The sequence below is a fragment of the Crocodylus siamensis genome, chromosome 12 (assembly GCF_052110815.1).
Source record: "Crocodylus siamensis isolate JL-2025a chromosome 12, ASM5211081v1, whole genome shotgun sequence".
In the NCBI taxonomy this organism is placed as follows: Eukaryota; Metazoa; Chordata; order Crocodylia; family Crocodylidae; genus Crocodylus; species Crocodylus siamensis.
In genome coordinates this window covers 27,165,737-27,184,925 of record NC_143406.1, presented here as the reverse complement: position 1 = coordinate 27,184,925, position 19,189 = coordinate 27,165,737, and the positions used below count along the sequence as shown (strand labels likewise).

Sequence of the window (19,189 nt, the reverse complement as noted above, 5' to 3'; positions counted from 1 at the left end):
TGGCAGCACAGAACCCCTACTGAACAAGAAACAGCAATTAGTGACAGACAGGGCAGACAAGGCTGAGCTCTTCAATGAGTTTTTTGCGTTGGTGTTTGTGAACAGGGGTCAAGATAAGCCTGCTAATGGATGGGCATCAGGGGGACTGCACCAAGTCACCAGCTGCTGATGCTGACTTGGTGCAGAGCCACTTAGATGGACTGGATGTGTTTAAGTCACCAGGCCCAGATGAGCTGCATCCAAGAGTAGTGAAGGAATTGGCCAGTCTCATAGCAGAACTACTGGCACGCTGTCTGACCACTTGTGGTGCTTGGGTCAGGTCCTGGAGGACTGGAAAAGGGCCACTGTGGTCCCTATTTTCAAGAAAGGAAGGAAGGAGGATCAGAGTAACTATAGGCCAGTCAGTCTCACCTCCATCCTTGGAAAGGTCTTTGAAAAGATTATGAAGGATCATATTTGTGGGAGTCCAGCAGGAAAAATAATGCAGCAGGGAAACCAGCATGGATTCATAACAGGTAGATCATGCCTGACCAATCTGGTTTTGTTTTATGACAGGGTCACAAAATGCTTAGATGCAGGAGTAGAGGTGGATGGTGTTTTCTTGGATTTTAGTAAGGCCTTCGATATGATATCTCATCCCATTCTCATAAATAAATTAAGAGGCTGTGACATAGATTTTTACATGGTCCAGTGGGTGGCAAATTGTCTTAGTGGTCACACCCAGAAAGTGGTAGTTGTTGGGTCTGTATTGACCTGGAAGGACGTGGGCAGTGGGGTCCCACAGGTTTTTGGTCCTTGGACCTGTACTCTTCAATATCTTCATCGGTGACTTGGATGTGGGTGTGATGTGTACTCTGTCCAAGTTTGTGGATGATACTAAATTGTGGGGTGAAGTGCACACTCCGGAGGGTAAGGAACAATTGCAGGCAGACCTGAACAGGTTGGAAAAGTGGGCAGGACACAACAGGATGCAGTACAACAAGGACGAGTGCAGAGTGCTGCACCTAGGGTGCAAAAATATCCAGCACACCTACTAGCTGGGAAGTGACCCTCTCAGCAGCACAGAAGTGGAAAGGGATCTCGGAGTCATAGTGGACTCCAGGATGAACGTGAGTCATCAGTGTGACGAAATCATCAGCAAAGCTAACCGTACTTTATCATGCATCAGCAGATGCATGACAAGTAGACCCAAGGAGGTGATGCTTCCCCTCTATGTGCCATTGGTCAGACTGCAGTTGGAGCACTGCATCCAATTTTGGGTGCTGTATTTCAAGAAGGATGTTGATAGACTCGAGAGGGTCCAGAGGAGAGCCACTTGTATGATATGGGGCTTACAGGACAAGCCCTGTGAGGAGAGACTGATGGACCTGGACCTCTTCAGCCTCCGCAAGAGAAGCCTGAGAGGTGACCTTGTGGCCACCTACAAATTCATTAGGGGAATGCAGCAACGGATGCTCTGTTCACCAGGGCGCCTCTTGGGGTAACAAGGGACAATGGTCACAAACTGACAGAGAGGAGATTTAGGCTAGATATCAGGAAAAACTTCTTCATGGTAAGAGTAGCCAAAATGTGGGGTGGTGCTCTCCCCTACCTTGGGGGTCTTTAAGAGAAGGCTGGACAGGCATCTGGCTGGGGTCATCTGACCCCAGCAGTCTTTCCTGCTTAAGCTGGGGGTCAGACTCAATGTTCTGTTGAGATCCCTTCTGACCCTAGCATCTATGAATCTATGAACTTTCCTCCATGATCACCTGCCTTCGTGAAACAGGAAACCTGAGAGTATGTCAGACCTCCTGAAAGTGCTCTGGTCCCCACACTTCAAAAAGGATATAGAAGAACTAGAGAAGGTACAGAGAAAGGCAAAAAAGATAATTAGTAGTATATAGGGGCTTCCAAATGAAGAGATACTGAAAAGGCTAGGTCTATTCAGTTTAGAAAAGAGACACTTAAGGGGACATATGATAAGGGTTTGCAAAATATTGAATGGTGATGAGAAAGTGAGTAGGGATTTATTATTTACTATCACAATGTAAGAACTAAGGGTCACAAAATAAAACTACTAGGTAGTCAGTTTAACAAAAGGAAGGTCTTTTTCACACAGCATGTAATTAAAGTGTGAAGCTCACTGCCACCAGCTGTTGTGGAAGCTGACAATCTAGCCAGATTCAAAAAGGGACTGGACAAGTTCTTGGACAATAGCTATTGAGCACAGGAGTTAGGGATACAATCTCAGAATCAGAACTTCCTAGACCAGGGGTGGGAAATTATTTCAGGCAGAGGGCTGCTTACTGAGGTTTGGCAAGTCATCAAGGACCACATGACAGGCAGCCAGGGGCAGATAAATATTACTTTTCTAAATTTTTTAGGGGCCCCGTGGGCCAGACAGAATGGCCTGGTGGACTGCATCTGGCCTGTGGGCCACATTTTGCCTGGCCCTGTCCTAGACCTTAAATGCTGGAGGCTGCAAGTGAGAGAGGAAAAGTGGCAAAAACCCTGTTTGACACAATTCACTCTCCATTTCAGCTTCCTATCTCTCCCACTGGGACACAGGAGCAGTTCTCACAAGAAAAGCATGCCCTTCCTCTTCCAACAGGCCAGTCTCATTTCCTTGCTCCCTGTTTCATTCACTATTTATTACTCAAACTGTTGTAACTCCACAGAACATGCACCACTGGAGGCTTCTGACTAATGGCTGGGTAAGTCAGCATAAGCTGGTCTATGGGAGATGCTTGTGTCTGGTCTCTCACTCTCTCAGCGGGACGCAGCAGCCACGTGTGGTGAGAAACAGTAGAGCAAAACAGCTCACATTTAAGATGCAGGCAAAATCCTGGGAACAGGGATAGAGCCCATAGCATAGACAGATGCACAGAGTATAGCTGTTTTGCTCTTGTGGGAAGCAAATACTCTTACCAGAGGTAGATTCTGTTCTAAGGTGGGGAGAAGAGGAATGAAGAAAATAGCAGAAGTGTCAAGAGTGATCAATTACCAGATAAGGAGGTTAAATTATAACTGGGTCTGATGCAGTTGACTCAACAAGTCCCAGTGAGGCTTCCTCCTCATCCATAAACAATGAGCTTTTCCCCACCTTTGGAGCTGGAGCACTGGGGCACTGATCTTTGGTTCTTTTCTATCAGAGAAGGGGTTTCCCCCACCTCATCTATCTGTCCACCTAATTTCTTCCATTCATTTCCTCATTCTACTGACCACTCTAACCCCAGCCTTTCCTTACCTCTGCTGACTACACTCGCTTTACCAGAGGGCTGAATATATTTGTCAGTGGAGCTGTGGAGCAAATCACATTCAAATCCCCAGTGGCAGATACAGGGGGGCATAGCAGCACAGGAACATCTCGCTTCTGACTGTGCACCACATGGGCAGCGAGCTCCCTGATCTCACTGGCATCTCATCACAGCTTCTGCTGGGAACTCTGTATGGTATGTGCCCTGTGCTTAGAGCTCATGAGCTGGTCAGTGCAGGTTATGGCCAGAGCCCCTGCTCTTACAGAGCTTCAGAGCCCATTCGATATTCTTCATCTCTCTCTCCTGCCTCCCCCTCTCTACCCTCCCAATTCACTGGCAGGGGAAAAGAGGCTCTGGAGCCCTGTGGAGCCCAAGGACTCTGGTTACAGCCTGCACTGAGCTCGGGAATGCCCTGGGACAGTGAGATTTCAAAAGTTCTCTCACTCCACATTCAAACCAATCCAAGACCTTTTCGAAAGCTAAAGAGAAAGCAAGCTATCCCAGAACAAGTGGCCAGGACAATTGCCTCAGGTAGGGGAGGCAGAGATTTAAGTCCTTGGTCTGAATCAGTCAAAGGACTTGAAACTTTTGCCAGAAGACTTTCCATCAGTTCTGCCCACTGGCTCCTCTTTACCCAAGGGTATACTGCATGACTGACTTGCCCCTGTATCTATTTGGGACTGCTGAGGGGTGGAGAACCAGCTGGTCTTGTCTGGAATGACAACAGTGGACTGTGGGAAATGGCATGGAACTTATTTTGCTAGTGACAGGATTAGCATAAGGGAGCAATAACTTTTTTGGCAGGGCAATGGAAGGTTTAAATGGGCCAAGGTGTTCTAATCCAGGATTTAAATCAAACACTTAGCTGGTGAATGGGGTGATGCTACTGTCAGGCTTCACTAAACTTAAAAATGATACAAAAAGTAAAGGGTTTCCACCATGTCACCTATGGATGATGGCCATGACCAGAGGAAGAGAGGTCATACAGGACACCCCCAATGTTGCCAGGGACTCATTTATGTACTTCTCAAAAGCAACCAAGACCTGCTCAAGGACAAGTGTCAGATCTCCTGGTTCAGAAAAGAAAAGAAATACTGCAACAAAAAGTCCATCAGGTAAAACTTAACCCCTTCCCACCTTCCTGTAGGGCTGCCTTCTCACCGTTTATTCTCATAGGCAAATTTCCCTGGGGTCAGGATCTCCAGAAGCTCAGGGTCCACCCTCTCATTGTTCGTGTACACCAGTGCATCCAGTAGATTGCTTGTAGACACTGCTTGCCCCAGTGCAAAGCTGCTACTGTTCCCAACATACAGGGCAATGGCATTGGAGCCAGTTTTAAGAAGAGGTCTGCTGGAGTTATTTGGGAATGGCAAATCAACTGCATTCCAGGAAAGAAAAAAACACAGATTGTGAAATATACAGTGATTGATACAACCACCTTGGGGAGCTGGCAAAACTCCCAACATGAAGAGAAGCAGACTGCAGCAAAGAGCAGACAGAGCTTAGGGCTTATATCAATTTCTACCTTGCATTCTAACCCTGACCCTTCTGCCCAGGAATTTGTAGTTTCATTTCTCATGACATTTTCTTGTTTGCTGAAGTTTATCATTTGTGGTTGAGTTCAGATAAGAAATTTGGCAAAAGGGTTTAGTAGAGCTAATTCTGCTTGCATAAGGGACATGACTCTAATTTATGTGTTGTAATCAGAAAAATATTAACAAACCCCAACACAGGAGGAAGAGGGGAAGGGAAGTGCTCCAAAGTGATGTAGTTCAAACTTGGCTTGGTATTTAATTCTCAATAAGCTCTGCATAAGGAGCCCAGCATGAAAGCTATATATACTGTAATGTGTATACTGTAATATAAGTATATATTCTATATACTTATAGAATAAGGCTGGTTAAGAAATCCCATTTTAGCTTTAGCATTTAGCTGAAAAATTGTGGTACAGAGGCCTAAGCACAGAGAGATGGATATATCTGAAAGATCTACCATAGCTCTGATGCATTTCCTGTTTTTTTCCTCATTTTATTCAACATTCTATTCCCTCCCCACTGAAACTACTGAGGATTTAAAGATAGTATATTTATAATACTGTTAATACTACTAGTCTCTTTTGAAAAACTTGATCCCTCACAAACAAAAGATGCCTAAGCAGATAATCAGAAGCTGTTTTCAGCCTCTCATCTGCAAATGTTACCTCTTCTATTACTGTCCTGGGAACCTGGTTCCATACAGACTTGCATTATCCTAACTGAAGTATTAACATCAGACTCCTTGGAGGTTTCCCAAGGAGGTTTAGAACTAATGGACTAACCAGGTCTATCCCTATTTAGCTTGAAATCTGATAAGATCACAGCATAGATTCATAGATTGTAAGGGGCTGAAAGGGACCTCAAAAGATCATCAGGTCCAGCCCCTGCACTAGGCAGGGAAGACAACTAGGGGTCTGGTGACCCCAGCAAAGTGACTGTCCAGTCTCCTCTTGAAGATTGCCAGGGTAGGTGATTGCACCACTTCCAGAAGGAGTTTGTTCCACAATCTAGACACCCTGACTGTGAAGGAGTTTTTCCTAGAACTGATCCTGAAGCAGCCTTCCAAGAGTTTGTATCCATTACTCCTGGTCTTCCCCATGGCTGCCCTGGTGAACAGTTGTTCACTGAGCTTTTCATGTATTCTCCTGATGTAGTGGTAAGCTACTACCAAGTCCCCTCTCAGCTTTCTCTTCTTTAGGCTGAAGAGGCCGAAGTCCCTCAGACTCTCCTCGTATGGTCTGTCTTGCAAGTCTCTGATCATACGAGTGGCTCTTCTCTGGACCCTCTCAAGTTTTTCCACATCCTTGTTGAAGTGCGGCACCCAGAACTGGACACAGTACTCCAGCAGCAGTCTCACTAGTGCTGAGTACCGTGGAAGAATCACTTCCTTGGTTTTACATGAGACACATTGGTTGATGCATGCCAGACTACTGTTTGCCCTCCTGGCTACAGCATTGCACTGACAGTTTATGTTCATAGATTCATAGATTGTTAGTGGCTGGAAGGAAACTTGCAGATCATTGGGTCCAGTCCCCCCATTCTAGGCAGGAAGACAACTGGGGTTAGGTGACCCCAGCGAGGTGACTGTCCAGTCTCCTCTTGAAAAACCTCTGGGGTAGGTGACTATACCACCTCTGGAGGGAGTTTATTCCACAGTCTGGACACCCTGACTGTGAAGGAGTTTTTCCTGGTATTAAACCTGAAGTGGCCTTCCAGGAGTTTGTATCCATTGGTCCTAGTCCTCTCCAGAGGTGCTCTAGTGAACAGTTATTCACTGAGCTCCTGATGCACTCCTTTGATATAGCAGTAAGCTGCTATCAAGTCCCCTCTCAACCTTCTTTTCTTTAGGCTAAAGAGGCCCATGTCCCCCAGCCTTTCCTTGTATGGCTTGCTGTGTCATATGGGTGTCTCTTTTCTGGACCCTCTCAAGTTTTTCCATGTCCTTATTGAAGTGTGGTGCTCAGAACTGGATGTAATACTCCAACTGTGGTCTCACCAGTGCTGAGTACAGCAGGAGTATCACTTCTTTAGTTTTATACAAGATGCATTGGTTGATGCATGCTATTTGCTCTGCTGACCGCTGCCTTGCACTGACAGCTCATATTAGTGCAATGGTCAATCATTACCCCTAGGTCCCTTTCAGCGTGGTGCAGGTCAGGCTGTTACCTTTGAGCCTGTATGTATGTTGAGGGTTGTTTGCCTCCAGATGAAGCACTTTACACTTAAAAGTGTTAAACTTCATCTGGTTCTGGTCTGCCTAACTCTCGATCTTGTCCAGGTTCACCCGTATCTGCAACTTATCTTCTGACATGACTTCACTGTCCCATAACTTGGTGTCATCCACAAACTTGGCCAGCGAGCTTTTCACTCCCCCATCCAAATTATTGATAAAGATGTTGAAAAGCACTGGACCAAGCATGGACCCCTGAGGGACATCACTGGCCGCTTCATGCCAGGAAGACACAAATCCATTAATGAGAACTCTCTGGGTCCTACCCTGTAGCCTGTTTCCCACCACTGAACCACTGAGCAGCTGAGCCCACAATCTTTCAGTTTTCCCACAAGGATATTGTGGGATACTAGATCAAAAGCCTTTTGGAAGTCTAGGTATATAATGTCAACCTCCTCTCCCTTGTCCAGGTGGCAAGAGACCTAGTTGTAGAAGGAGATGAGATTGGTAAGACAAGACCTACCCGTGATGAAGCTATGCTGGCTGTTGTTCAGGATCCTACCCTCTATGAGTGAGTCACACATATACTCCTTGATGAGTTTTTCTAGGATTTTCCCTGGGATAGAAGTTGGACTGACTGGCCTATAGATGCCCGGGTCCTTCCTCGTCCCTCTCCTGAAGATGTGCACAGTGTTGGCCCTCTTCCAGTCCTCAGGGAATCTCCCCTGAGCACCACAGTTTTTGGAAAAGATTTGCCAGGGGTCCTGCAATGACCTCAGCCAGCTCCTTCAGCACTCTCAGGTGAAGTTCATCCGGTCTTGCTGACTTATAAATGTCTAGCTTTTCTAGATGGTTATGCATCAGCTCAGCGTCGATAGCGGGAAGGCTGTCATTCCCACCATGCCTCATGTGAGCCTTATCTTACGTATTTTTCCCCTTGGTCCGGTGAAAAACTGAAGCAATGTGGGCATTCAGGAGTTTGGTTTTCTCTTGGCATCGGTTACCAGCTTTCCTGGGTTGTTAAGCAATGGCCCCATGCTTCCATTCGTTTTCCTTTTGCTCCCTACATATCTAAGGAAGAACTTCTTATGGTCCTTCATGAAACAATATGATTTATTAAATAGTTTTAATCTACTTTAACAGATACCAAACACCACTGACGGGCAGCTGGTTCTGCTAGTAGCGTAACTAAGGTGGGGCAACCAGAGCACCAGCCCTGGGGGGCTGACTTGGGCAGGGGAGGAGGAGGTGGAGGGAAAGGGGAGGTTAGGGAGAGGGAGCAAAAATACAGCTGCTGCACTGTTGGCCTGGCCACTGTCACAGCCAGCAGCTGTTGCCCTGAGCACCACTGCTTCTCAGGGCACAAAAACTGCCCACTTATGCCTCTGGGGTCTGTAGTAAATGTAAAGCAGCACCTTTCTAATTTACTGCCAGAACACAAAATGGACAGTTCCAAAAAATGTCTTACTAAAATTGGGACAAGCAGGATTTTCAAGGGAGGCTGTCAATTTAAAAATGGTCTTTGGACAGAAAATACTTTCTCAGTTGTTTCAGCAAGTGGGACTTCAGGTTACTGTTAAAAAATTAGAGAGAGATTAAAAGGAACTTTCTTTCTTTCAGCAGTACTTTCCATTTCCTCTTTAGCCAGCCTGCACATTTGTATGAGCCCCTCACCGCCTTACAGGACAGACACAAAAATCTAGCTAGATGCTTATCTGCTGCTCCATCACCCAAGCACCTCTCAGGCATTTAAAGGTATTTCTGCAGAGAATCCCCCATGAAGAATGGCTGTGCTACTGTCCCCAATTTACAAATTAAAAATAACTAAAACATGGACTAGGTACAGTAGGGACAATAAAGGACATAGATGCCTGACTTTTACCCATGTCCCCTTTTAAAGATGCATGTCCAAAGCTGTAATCCTAAAAGCTCCTGATTAGCTGCTATATAGCTCTAGAGGAACGCAAATGCCAGTGGTGCTTCCTGTTTCAATGAAATTCTGCTTCTCTGTGCACCCACAAGGACCTTAATTTGACAGAGCTAAGCCTCTGCTTTCTTTAACACACAGCCTGAGGAGGAAATGGTGTAAAACATCTCACTTTTAGATCATTTCTAGGTCATCAGAACATTTGGTTAGGAAGTGGGAGACCTGGTTCAATTCTCTCCTGATGGGGTTCAAATCTCTCACCTTCCTGGGGAGTGCTGTGAACGAAAGGTGATAGGGGTGCTCTTCCCCCCTCCTGGTGAAGCGATGCCACTGGGCAGACAACAATTCAAGATGTACTGGGCTAATGAGAGCGTGCCATACTGGTTAGGGCACTCTCCTGGGGGGACTGGAGTCCTGGGGTCCAGCTCTTGCTCTGATAAACTTTCATTTGAAATGTGAAAAACATTTCTTGGAGCAAGGACCACCACCCAGGGCTCCACCTCTCAGAAGAGAGCCTGAGCCGCAAGACGTGCCCCAACTTCACTGGCCCACCAAATCTGTAATGTTTTTCTGTGCAGTGGAACAGCTCAGTTGTGAGGGGAGGAAAGGGGGCTGCTCAGAACAGTTTATGGCCTGGTGGTTACTTAGAGGTGCTCTCTTGGAGAGCAGGGATGTAGGTTTAAATTCCCTGACTAAGAGGAACAGATTTAACCCAGATTTGTCACCTTCTGGATGAGTGCTCTAACTCCTGGGCTGTTATATGAAGGGAAAAAAGTGCCACTTTCTCTTCTAGCTGCGATCTGAAAGCACAAATCTGTAGGGCTGTGCAAAATTTTGGCAGCCATTTCGTTTTGGAGGTGTTTTGGCCCATTTCAGCACCCAAAACACTGAATCTAAAATTAAATGAAAGCCTCCGAAGCAAAACAAAACCATCCAACATGTTTTGGACATGTTTCAGAAGTGCCCCCTGGGAATAGTCCAGCACAGCCCTGCAGCCCTTCTTTTAAAGTGCCGGAAGGCTGGGGCCAGGTGGGGGATGGGTCCAGGCAGGGCAGCTGGTGAGTGTGGGGCTTTCTTAAGTGCCAGGAGGCTGGGGCCTGGCAGGGGATGGGGCTGGGCAGGGCAGCCATGGGGGCTTCTGTGGCTCCTCCCGTCAAGGCAGAGGCAGCCACAACCGGATGAGCCATGGGAGAACCTGCCACTGCTCGGCTGTGCCTGCCCCTCCCCAGCTGATCTGAATCAGCACCAAAACAGCGTCGAAACTCTGAAACAGATTCGACTGAACTGAAACAGAACAGTGATCTGAAACACCAAAACGTATCACTGTCCTCTGAAACAGCGGAATCTGAAACCAAAACGAAACAGCCATTTCACACAGCCCTATAAGTCTATTCAGTTTTCTGAAAGGAAGAGCATAGACCCTTGTCTTCCAAAGAAGGGTCTGGGCTGTGGATCCAGAGGTAAGCTATCTGGGGAGAGAGGGAGACAGGATTTAAGTCTCACTCATGCCCTCAGCATTTGCCCACTGACTATCTCTACATGGGTGCATACTGACTTAGCATGCTGGCTGTTTTAAAATCATCCTGAGGTTCCTAACTCTCCCTATGAACTCTACAGTGATCTCAGACACTTACCACTGGGTATCACTGCTTTCACACCAACCTTCTAAGTGCCCACATCCTTTATTAGATCTGAGTCTAGGTGACTTACCACAGGCCACACAGGAATCTTGTGGCAGCATTTGGATTTGAATGTCAAGCCAGCAACCTGAGCACTGACCATTCTTCCTCTCAAACACAAAAGGAAACAGTGACTGCAAACCACAATGACTGGGAGGGAAAAGAGCTGAAACTGCCTTTGGCTCCTTTGTTTTGGGTGGGTTAGATTTTAAGCTTTGAATAGAGGACTGGAAAAGGCACCATGCCGCAGGTCACTGGCTCCAGTCCTCTGCTACCCCAGAGAGCTATATCATGTAATCCCTTTCATAAACTAAACAAGCTTCACCTTGAAAAGAACTTCAGCCTCTCTTTAGGTGATCAAGCTGGTCTTACAAAAGCATCCAGGGTAATCACACTGCCTAAAGTTAAGTTTGCAATGCAAGGACCAGATAGTAAGAGATAACTCATCCCAACTCAAAAGTTTTGACACAGGCAGTTGTGATACAAGACATCTGTGGAGTCAGCATTTCCAGCTGCCCAATTCTTCCTTTGGTGTGGCCAATTTCTGTAAATATTTGTTCCCCATCTGTTACCCTAAAGGAAGTTTCAGAAACTGGAAGGAAGTCCAATTCCCAGCCCAGTAAATAGATATAAGCCTAAGCTGGTTGTTTCATGTCTGGTTCAAAAAAGAGAAGAAAAAAAATTATGCTGGTGGGTTTTTGTTTTTGTAGTTCCTTTTCTATTGTTTTTTGGTGGGGTTGTAGGAAGAGATTTTTAAGGACAGGGAGGACAACACCAACCCTCCACTTCCACACTGGAGTGTCTCACAAGGAAGGACAAATATTACTCCCATGGAGAAAAGGGCACAGAAGGGAGAAAAGTAATTAGTTCAAAACAGGACAGTGGCAGACCAGGAAATGGAGCTTGCTCACCCACCTTCATTGCCTCTTCCTGAGAAGGTAAATGACCTGGTCTTCCACAGTCCCCAAAACACCCAGCAGCAAATCATTAACACAAAATTCCTCAAGAAGGTTCACCTTTGGGATGTACTTCGAGGGACAGCAGGAAAGGAGGGAGACTGGTGATTTATTTGTACTATCATAACACCTCAGGTCCCCAGCTGGTCTATTGAAGTGGACAACGTAGAAACCCAGAATGAAAAAGACATTTTCCCAAAGTGAAGGACAGATGCTTTGCTTATCTCATACCCATAATCCCATCTTGCAGACATGCACAGGCCCCAGCAACCAGAAGCCTGGAGTCCTACCTGGGGTTTTGTTTTGGACTGAGCCAATCAGAAGCAGGCCATCTGGAGAGGTTTTGCCATAAACATCCATGAGGAAATAAATTTCTTTGGTCAGCCCTTCAATCAGCACCAGAACTAAGTCCCTCAGCACAGTGGAAGGTGGTCCTTGAAGCTCTATGAATTCAAACTCCCCAGGAGAGGACATGGGGTGGACTTCATTGATCAGTGCAGCAGAAGCATTCAGCTGAGAAGAGGGAATGCAGTGGTTGTCCCTTCCAGGACTGGGCATTGCCACTTGAAAAACCCACTGAGAATCTGTTCCATGGCACCTTTCTATTGACTCATCCAAAATCCTGAAGTCTGGGTCCTCCAGGAATGCATCCCTGTCAGGGGTCAAAACACTGAGCAACACATCTGCCCTGTCAGTCTTCTTAGACTTATGGACCAAGGCATCCACCAGACCATTACTCGTGACCTGCATGCCTTCCTGAAAGTTCTCTTTCCCATAATACAGGGCAATAGCATCAGGGCCATTCTGGATAGTATTCTTAGGAAAGATCACGGAGGGGCGAGGCTGTACTGTGGAGGACCCAATGAGGAAGAAGCCTTGGCTGTCCGTGGTGTAGCCCTTGAGGTTCAGGACTCTGTAGGCCAGGTTTCCATTGCCATTGTAAAAGATGAGGTAGTAGCCATCCAAGGGGGCTGTTTGACCACTGGTGTGATATAGCTCCACAAACTCAGAGGTGTCTTCTCCTGGGTTGTCTGCATTGATCTCATTTATCAGAAGTGCATGCTCTGTTTTCTGGTCCCTGGGGTTCTTGATGAGGTTCTGAGCAGCTGCCATGGGGAGCCAAATGCACACCATGAGCATCACACCAGTCAGCTGCCCAGCTCCCATGCTGGAGGCTCCCATCTTGGAGCTCTTCCAGGTCTTCAGGGACAAGGATTTCTGTTCCAGTTTGACACAAGAGGGAAAAGGCTATGCACTGTACCACTAGCTAATGGAATTCTATTCAGCACCGCCGCTGCTTTGCCATTATAGAACGGCAAGGGAAGGCCTTGGATCCAAGCACAGACCAGAGAAGGGAGACCACGGCTCTCTGGGAGTCCGATGCATGCAGAGGACAGTGCAACAGCACAGATGGGAAGTGGATCAGTAGGATGTGAGACTGCCCAATTCCACCTTTTGGAGAGAAGAATAAACATAAATTACAGAGCCCAAGGAACACAATAACATTAACCATTCTTGGTGGGTAGAGGTTCCTGCTGCAAGTCAGCAGTTCCCAAACAAGCCTTACCCAAAACTTCACATTTCAAATGCCACCCTTCTTTTCTTGTACCTGCAATACAAGGGAATTTTAGCAGCGATAGTCTGCCCTGGAACTAAGCCAGCCAAGGTCTCAGTGTGAGGTCAGGATCAGGTTAACATTTTTGTCCCTCTGGGCCCATCTAATTCATTTCAATTAACAGACCATAATATTAAAGATATGAACCAATGTCCAGGGGCTGGGGTTGCATGGGCACTAAGGTGCATGGTCGACAGCCTAGAGGTTGCAAGTTTGAGGCCATAGCAGAAACACACTCATGGTGCAGCCTGTCAGATTCCAACAAATCTGTGAATTCTGCTAAATACATTGTCACAAGGACATGAAAAGGGAAGTACTTAATGTCCTTGTCAGGTGGATAAAAAGAAGAACATGTTTCCTGGGCTGGGCTGGAGCTGCTGTTCTTGCTACATCTACAGGCATCCATCACAAAGCAGCTCTACTGACTGCAGTAACCTCCCAGGCCTTCACTATAGTTCTGAGCAGCTGTATCTATGTGGTGACCTTACTGGTCCAGTAGCAGAACCTCAAAAGCTTACTGGGCTATTTGTGTGGGCTGCCTCCTAACCTGGAGGCAGTATAGCTGTACCAGCACAGAGCTTTGGATGGGCCAGTTAGCGGCAGGACGGGTTAAATTAGTCTGAAGTTCCTACGCCCATTAGTATACACCACACAAATTTAGGGCTGTGTGTAGTTGCCTTTTTACCTCTCCTTGCATCCAAAGTTTCTAGAGCAAGTTGTCCTTTCATTATAACTCTGTTAGGGCAGAACATTCACTCTGCAGCTACAGGGTCAGGGTCCAGGTCTAGGTCAAACGGCATGCTCAATGCACTCCAATGGGCCAGTTACTGAAACCAACAGCACACAAGGCAGTGATTTAACTAGCATCATATTAGACCACCTTGACTCTACAGCGTGAATGACAAAAATACAAATCTGAGTCAAAAGGGGACAGCTTTCAGCATTAACTCAGTGCAGGGCTGAACCTTACACCTCAGGAGCTGCTGCAGCACCCAGTCACCACCGAGCCACTGCATCCCTTGGAGGCCTAGCAGAGGAAGAAGCAAAATTAATGTATTTGGTAACTGCTGTTTCCTTTGCTTCTTCACCCACATTGTCTGCCAAGTCAGCACGTATTCTGTTTGCATCACTTTTGCACTTTTGCACTACTCTAAGCCTTTCATCTTCATAACTACCACCAAGCATAGTACCACTATAGCAATACTGTTAGAGGCCCCAAAAAAGCATTTCCCACAAAGCTGCTCTCAGAAACAGGCATGTAGTTAACAGAAATTGGAGGCGGGGAGTAACTGAGAAAGACATCAAAAAGGTCAGACCTATTTTTTCCACTTCCTGAGCATTTCTATTAACAGTCACCAGTATCTGCCTAACCCAGATAACCTGAGCACAGTGTAGATGTGTAGTCAGCTCCAGTTACGTGGTGAGCATGATTACTACAACCTCTAAACCAGGTGAAGTGATGCCCATGACTAGGAGGAAAAAATCCTATTTTCACATCCTGCACAGATGTCTGTGACATTCCCTTTGGTCATACAGCAGGGCACTGACCTGCCTTTCCCAGTGTACTGGAAGTCTTTTATTAAAGTTAATTTGACCTGGTTAGAGAAGGGAAGTGCACACACCTAGCTCCCCAGCTCTTTCTGGTGTCCCCAGGTAGCGTGCAAAGCAGCAGCCCAGTGCTGTACACAATCCACTGCCTCTTGAAGATGCAAGTCACAGCAAATCTGGAAACATCTACCCCTGCAGTGCAAAAGCCTTTGGGAGTTCTTTGTCCCTCTATCCACATCCATGCTGCCATCTGGGGTGTGACTGCAACCTGAGTAGACAGACCTGAACAAGCTGTCATCTGACTAGCCTGGGTACCAACAGCGGTGAAGCAGCCATGACAACATAGGCTTCAGCTGCCTGAATAAGCTCCCAGGATCTCCACTTGTCTGTATCCTGCCACGTCTTTGCTGCTTCTGTCAGAAGTGACTCCTGGAGGCTGATAACCAGCAACTTGAGAGGCAGCCCAGATACAAAGCTGCCAGTGCCTCTTCATTCAAAAGGACAGATCATGGGGGGAGGAGGGGCTGTCACTAAGGGCTCCCCTCTTGGGCGGCACCTCTAGACACTCCCTCATAGGCTCTTTCCTCGCAGCTGCTGGCAACCTCTCACCCAGCACATGCCGCTCCCATGCTTCCAAGGCATGGCAGCCCTCCACCCAGCCCTGTCTGCTCCATCCCTACTCAGTGCCAGGAATATCCCTTCTCCTCGAGGGCTCTGATCAGCCCTGGAACAGCCCTGTGCCGGGTCTGGGATGCTGTCCCCCTCAGGGCACAGAGCTGGCCAGAGACAGAGAGGGGCCAGAGCAACTCCCCCACCTGGTCCCCAGACCACAGAGCAGGCTGCCCCCTCCCCCCTGCAGCTGACTGCGGAGCCTGGGTGGGGAGAAGCCTCCCCCCTTGTCCTCAGGGCTCTGGGCACCGGCAGGGAGAAGCCGTAGGGAAACCGGGACACAGGAGTGTCCAGAAGAAGCTGTCCAGAGAGAGGCGGGGAGTCGTTACAAGGCTGCAGGCCTCGCAGGACCCGCTCGGGGTCGAGCCGAGCTCACAGCTCAGCCTGCAGCGTCGGGGCTGCGGCTGTCGCTGAAACCCCCTGGGAGGCCGCCCGGCGCTCGCTGCCAGGCTGGACGGGGCTTTTCTCGGCCTGGCCTGAGCCGCAGCCCGCGCCCCGGGGCAGGGGTGAGGGAGGCGAGGCCGGCGGGGCCGGTGCCAAGGCTGGAACTGCCCCGGGCTCGCGCCCTGCCCGCCGGGAGGGGGCAGCCCCCGCGCCCCGCCCGCCGCCCGCCCGGCGCCGCTGCCCCCGCGCCTCGCGCCCCGAGCTCCAGGCGGGACGGGCGCGGCGGCGGCTCCGGCCCCGCGGACAAAGGGCAGCGGAGGCCGCGGGACCCCGGCCGGGCAGTCCGGCCCCAGCGGCGCTCGGTGCGGAGGCGCTGCCGCTGCTCCCCGCTCCGGCCCCGAGAGACCCCTGGCGCCTACCTGCGGCCCCCTCGCCCCGCCGCAGCCCCGGCCCGTCCGGGTGCCGCCACCTCCCCGCGCCGGCCGAGCGGGACAGGAAGCGGAGCCGGCGCGAGCGGCTCTTTGAGCGGCCGCCGGGGCGGGCGGCGCGGGAAGGGGGCGCTGCCCCGGCTCGCGGCTCCCGGCCCCCGGCCCGTGCCACCGCCTCCTGCTCCCGCCCCCCGGCCCGGCCCGGCCCCGAGCGCGAAGCCAAAGGCGGCGGGAAAGCCCCTCGCCCGCCGCCGAGAGGCGACCCCCAGGCGCAGCGGGCAGCCGCCTCCGGGCGGCGCCCCGAGGGCAGGAGCCGGCACCTCGGGCGCTGCCCCCGGCGGGGCCGTCCTCCCGTCGAGGCCAGCTAACGGCCCGGGGCAGGCTGCGTCTTTCGGTCTCAGGCTGAAGCCACAACAAATATCGCTTCAGCGGGACGAGCTAGAAACAGTGAAATGGGAGCTTCATGAGCAGGAGCAGCCTGGCCGGGCTGGCGGGACGTGAAGGCCCGCAGAGAGGAGCGGGGTCGCCAACCGCTTGCGGGGGCACCAGGGAGATGACAATGAGCCATGGAGTCAGCTGACTCACCTCAGCACTGCCCGCGCAGAAACGCTGCTGCCACTGCCAGGCGCTTGGTTTTAAAGTGGGTGGAGCAGGAATCAAAGTCGGGGCGGGGGCGAGTGCACGAGTGGATCTACCCTTTCTGTGTCAGCGGGCTCCTCTAGAGCAGAGGCTCCCAAACTTTTTCTTATTGCATCCCCCCTTCCACATTTACCAGCGGCCAGATAGGTTTTATATTTTAACCCCATAAATGTCAGTTATGGTTATAATTAAAATTAAATCTGCCATTGCACCATTTCTCTTGCATACCCCTCAGAGATGTCTTGCGTGCCACCAGGGGTATGCGCACCACCGGTTTGGGAACCCTTGCTCTAGAGCCACTCACAGAATCTGCACCCCGAAGTGGCCAAGGGACCACGCTTTGAGAGGACCTCAGCTGTGGCTCTGAGCCCAGCAAGCCAAGGGCTGGAGCTGGAGCCTAATTTCCATCGGCCTTCAGCACCAAGGCTGAATTGTTAGGGCTGGAAATTGGCCATCCTGTTGCCTGCAGCCCCTGCTCATTTCATCTGAAAACTGTAAACAGATGTTGCCCCAAGATAAACTGTTTTCTTGCAGGGCACAATGCCCTGGTTCATTTCTGGTGTCCTGAGGCAAAGCATGAAAATCCATTAGGGATAAGAAGCAGCAACAGTTTCTTCTGAGACACTCCAAAGTGCATCTGAACAGTTGTCTTGGAAAATCATCTCAGGATAACCAGCCCAGATGGTCCCCAGAGCATCCCATAAGACACCACGCCCACCCCAATCCTGGCCACTTTTGAACTTGAGGTAGCCACTCTAGCCCTGGTGGCAGCACTCATATGGTTAGGGGCTTACAGGACAAGCCCTATGAGGAGTGACTGAGGGACCTGGACCTCTTCAGCCTCCACAAGAGAAGCCTGAGAGGTGACCTTGTGCCCGCCTACAAATTCATTAGGGGGATGCAGGGCACCTCTTGGGGTAACAAGGAGCAAGGGTCACAAACTGACAGCTGATTTAGGCTAGATATCAGGAAAAACTTCATGGTAAGGGTGGCCAAACTTTGGAATGGGCTTCCAGGGGAGATGGTGCTCTCCCCTACCTTGGGGGTCTTTAAGAGAAAGCTGGACAGGCATCTGGCTGGGGTCATCTGACCCCAGTACTCTTTCCTGCCTAGGCTGGGGGTTGGACTCGATGATCTGTTGAGGTCTCTTCTGACCCTAGCATCTATGAATCTATGAAAACCATAGATGCACACATCCAATCCACCCATCCTCAGTCCCATCCACTCATGAAGGACATCAGACCAATCATTCACACATTGAGCCAAGGTCCATTTTGGATACCCACCTCCATCCATCTATCCACCCATCCAACCTACAATGATGGCTCCACTACCCTTGCCATCCTTGACATTTGCAAGTGCAGCACCAATTGGACCTGGGAGAAGGCAGCAGATCTCCTTGCCATTTGAAGAGAGGTCAAGCAGTTAGCAGATACTCCATTCAAGCCACTGAAACTAGGCGGTCTTCAAACAGGTCACTGCAAATAGCAGCATATGGGCATGACCTTGACTGAGTACAGTGCTGCTCCAGGTGCAAGGTATTGAGGCAGCAGTTCATGAGAACACAGGACATCAGCCATGTGCCTGGCACATGCAAGAATACATGGGCTTTCCATGAGGACCTGTCCCACATCCTCACAGTGGATGACACGGTGCAGTTCACCACATAATGGACGCATTTACATTGCCTAGATCAGTGACAAACTCCAAATCCACCATTGTTGAAAGCACACAGACCTCCCAGGTGACTACAGTGATGCCCCAGGAGATGTGTCATGTTGAGGACTTGCAGGTTGTCATGGACAGCAGTACGGACTCCATGATGGACCTGCCTCACAAAAGACTTGGGCTAACTTGCTGAACTTCAGCCACCCTTACTGACAAAATTAAAACTATGCATAATGTAATAATGAGTTGCTTACCTCATCTGCCCCCTACTGGTCAGGGATGGAGATGCCCAACTATGTTAGAGGTCATCCAGGTGATCCGTGTTTAGACATTTTGCAGTCTACCTCAGATATTGCAGAGGCACCTGTCCTAAAATCTCTGTGTAGTTCCCAGAGGTGAAATGGCGTGAGTTTGCACCTAACAGCCAGCATGCCTTGGCCCAAATCATTTTGAGTGCATTGGACTCACACACAAGGGATGCTTTGTGAGTTCACTGAATTGAGCTTTCTGACACCTCATGGGAGAGTATCACCCAGACTGCCCCAAATGGAGGGAGAGTCTGCTGCAAGGATCTTAGTACTTTGAAACCTTATGACAGGGGTGGGCAAAATGCAGCCTGCAGGCTGGATGCAGCCCACCAGGCCCTTCTATCCAGCCCTCATGTCCCCTAAAAAACCTAGAAAATTAACATTTATCTGGCCCTGGCTGCCTGTCATGCAGCCCACGATGGCTTGA

The 19,189-nt window shown here is 49.4% G+C and overlaps 1 protein-coding gene across 1 annotated transcript in view; it reads right to left on the bottom strand.

Annotated features, from left to right (window-relative positions):
- LOC149854829 (uncharacterized) overlaps positions 1-16,610 on the bottom strand; it is a 38,753-nt gene extending 22,143 nt beyond the window's left edge. Inside the window, exons 1-3 of the mRNA XM_090024692.1 lie at positions 16,139-16,610; positions 11,794-12,955; positions 4,396-4,614 (exon numbers count right to left, since the gene is read on the bottom strand). Coding sequence (XP_089880818.1) covers positions 4,396-4,614; positions 11,794-12,685 — 1,111 coding nt within the window. The 5' untranslated portion in view covers positions 12,686-12,955; positions 16,139-16,610. The remainder of the gene's footprint in view (positions 1-4,395; positions 4,615-11,793; positions 12,956-16,138) is intronic.
- Positions 16,611-19,189: the final 2,579 nt, after the last annotated feature.